Genomic DNA, 1,436 nt, shown 5'->3' with positions numbered 1-1,436 from the left:
ATTATTATTATTATTACTACTACTTTTGTTACTATTATTAGTAGTACTTTATTTCAGTAATGGCAGTTGCTTTGCATGTTTTGTTCTACAGTTGAATACATTTTTTTCCTTTTGGCACAGGAAAACCAAAATGAAGTCTTTAGTTCTCTTTGATAACCAAATATAAATGTCATGTACAATAAGTGATACTTTGCCTGACTTTGAGCAGATCACTAACACCCCCTTCTTGGCTCTCCCCAGCTGAAAGCCGTCCACGAACAGTTAGCTGCTCTTTCTCAGGCCCCGGTAAGTAAACCAAAGAAAAAGAAAGAGAAGAAAGAAAAAGACAAGAAAAAGAAAGAGAACAAGCACAACAAATCCAAGCCAGAGGAGAAAGGCAAGCCAGGACAGCCTCCGAAACCAGCCCAGCAGAAAAAGGGTCCTGCCAGAAAGGTTAACAGCACTGTTCCAGGCAACAGGTTTGCAGGTTTTTTTTTTCTTTCCATTATTGATTTATTTTTTATTTTTTAAACTGTTCTGGATTTGTTTTATGGGTTGAGGCTAAAACAATCAATTGAGGTCTGAAGGGTTTCTGCTGTATGGATGGAACCTTCACAGGCAACCAAAGAAGGGTGGCAGAGGGCCAGGCTACGAGTCTGACGAGGAGATGTGTCTGCCCATGACGTATGATGAGAAACGGCAACTGAGCCTCGACATCAACCGGCTGCCTGGCGAGAAGTTGGGCAGGGTGGTCCACATCATTCAGTCCAGAGAGCCTTCACTGCGGGATTCCAACCCTGACGAAATCGAAATCGATTTTGAGACGCTCAAACCTTCCACTTTGCGTGAGCTGGAGCGATATGTCAAGTCCTGTTTACAGAAGAAACAGAGGAAACCTCCACGTAAGTGCACACTCTTTGCCTACACACATAGCTAAATGCCATATAGGTCATCAAAATATGGTAACTTTCTGACTTAATGTTTTAATTTTTTTCCTTCTATTTAAAACTGATGGTGTTTATTAGCATCGCTAAATTTATTGCTAATCGACTTGCATTTTGTTTGTTTTTCACAAATGTTTCCCGTTTTTTGTTTTGGTATGCAAATACGGTCTTGGTTCAGTTCTATAACCGCTGTGTCTCTCTGTTTGGTCTCAGAGAAAGGAGGCTCAGGCCCCTCTCGGCTCAGCGGCAGCAGCAGTTCCTCAGACTCGGGCAGCAGCAGCTCCAGTGGCTCCACTTCAGATAGCAGTGACTCCGACTGAACACTTTATTTACTTTATTTTTTTTTTTTACACTTTTAAAAAAACAAAAAAAACATTGTATGCAGTCAAGGTTGTTTCCCCTATGAGACTTTTTATATGAAAGAGAAAGAAAAGAGACAATAAAAATGCATCATGTCAGAACTTTTTTTTTTTTCTTTTGGAAATGTCATGAAGAAAATTACAGCTAAAAAAA

General features: G+C 40.1%; 1 protein-coding gene across 1 annotated transcript in view; it reads left to right on the top strand.

Annotated features, from left to right (window-relative positions):
• The window catches only part of LOC107556933 (bromodomain-containing protein 3-like), a 16,004-nt gene extending 14,717 nt beyond the window's left edge, over window positions 1-1,287 (top strand). Inside the window, exons 12-14 of the mRNA XM_016240196.1 lie at window positions 241-458; window positions 598-881; window positions 1,137-1,287. Coding sequence (XP_016095682.1) covers window positions 241-458; window positions 598-881; window positions 1,137-1,243 — 609 coding nt within the window. The 3' untranslated portion in view covers window positions 1,244-1,287. The remainder of the gene's footprint in view (window positions 1-240; window positions 459-597; window positions 882-1,136) is intronic.
• Window positions 1,288-1,436: the final 149 nt, after the last annotated feature.

The sequence above is a fragment of the Sinocyclocheilus grahami genome, unplaced genomic scaffold (assembly GCF_001515645.1).
Source record: "Sinocyclocheilus grahami isolate Dianchi unplaced genomic scaffold, SAMN03320097.WGS_v1.1 scaffold584.1, whole genome shotgun sequence".
Taxonomy (NCBI): domain Eukaryota; kingdom Metazoa; phylum Chordata; class Actinopteri; order Cypriniformes; family Cyprinidae; genus Sinocyclocheilus; species Sinocyclocheilus grahami.
This window is presented reverse-complemented; position numbering and strand designations above follow the sequence as displayed.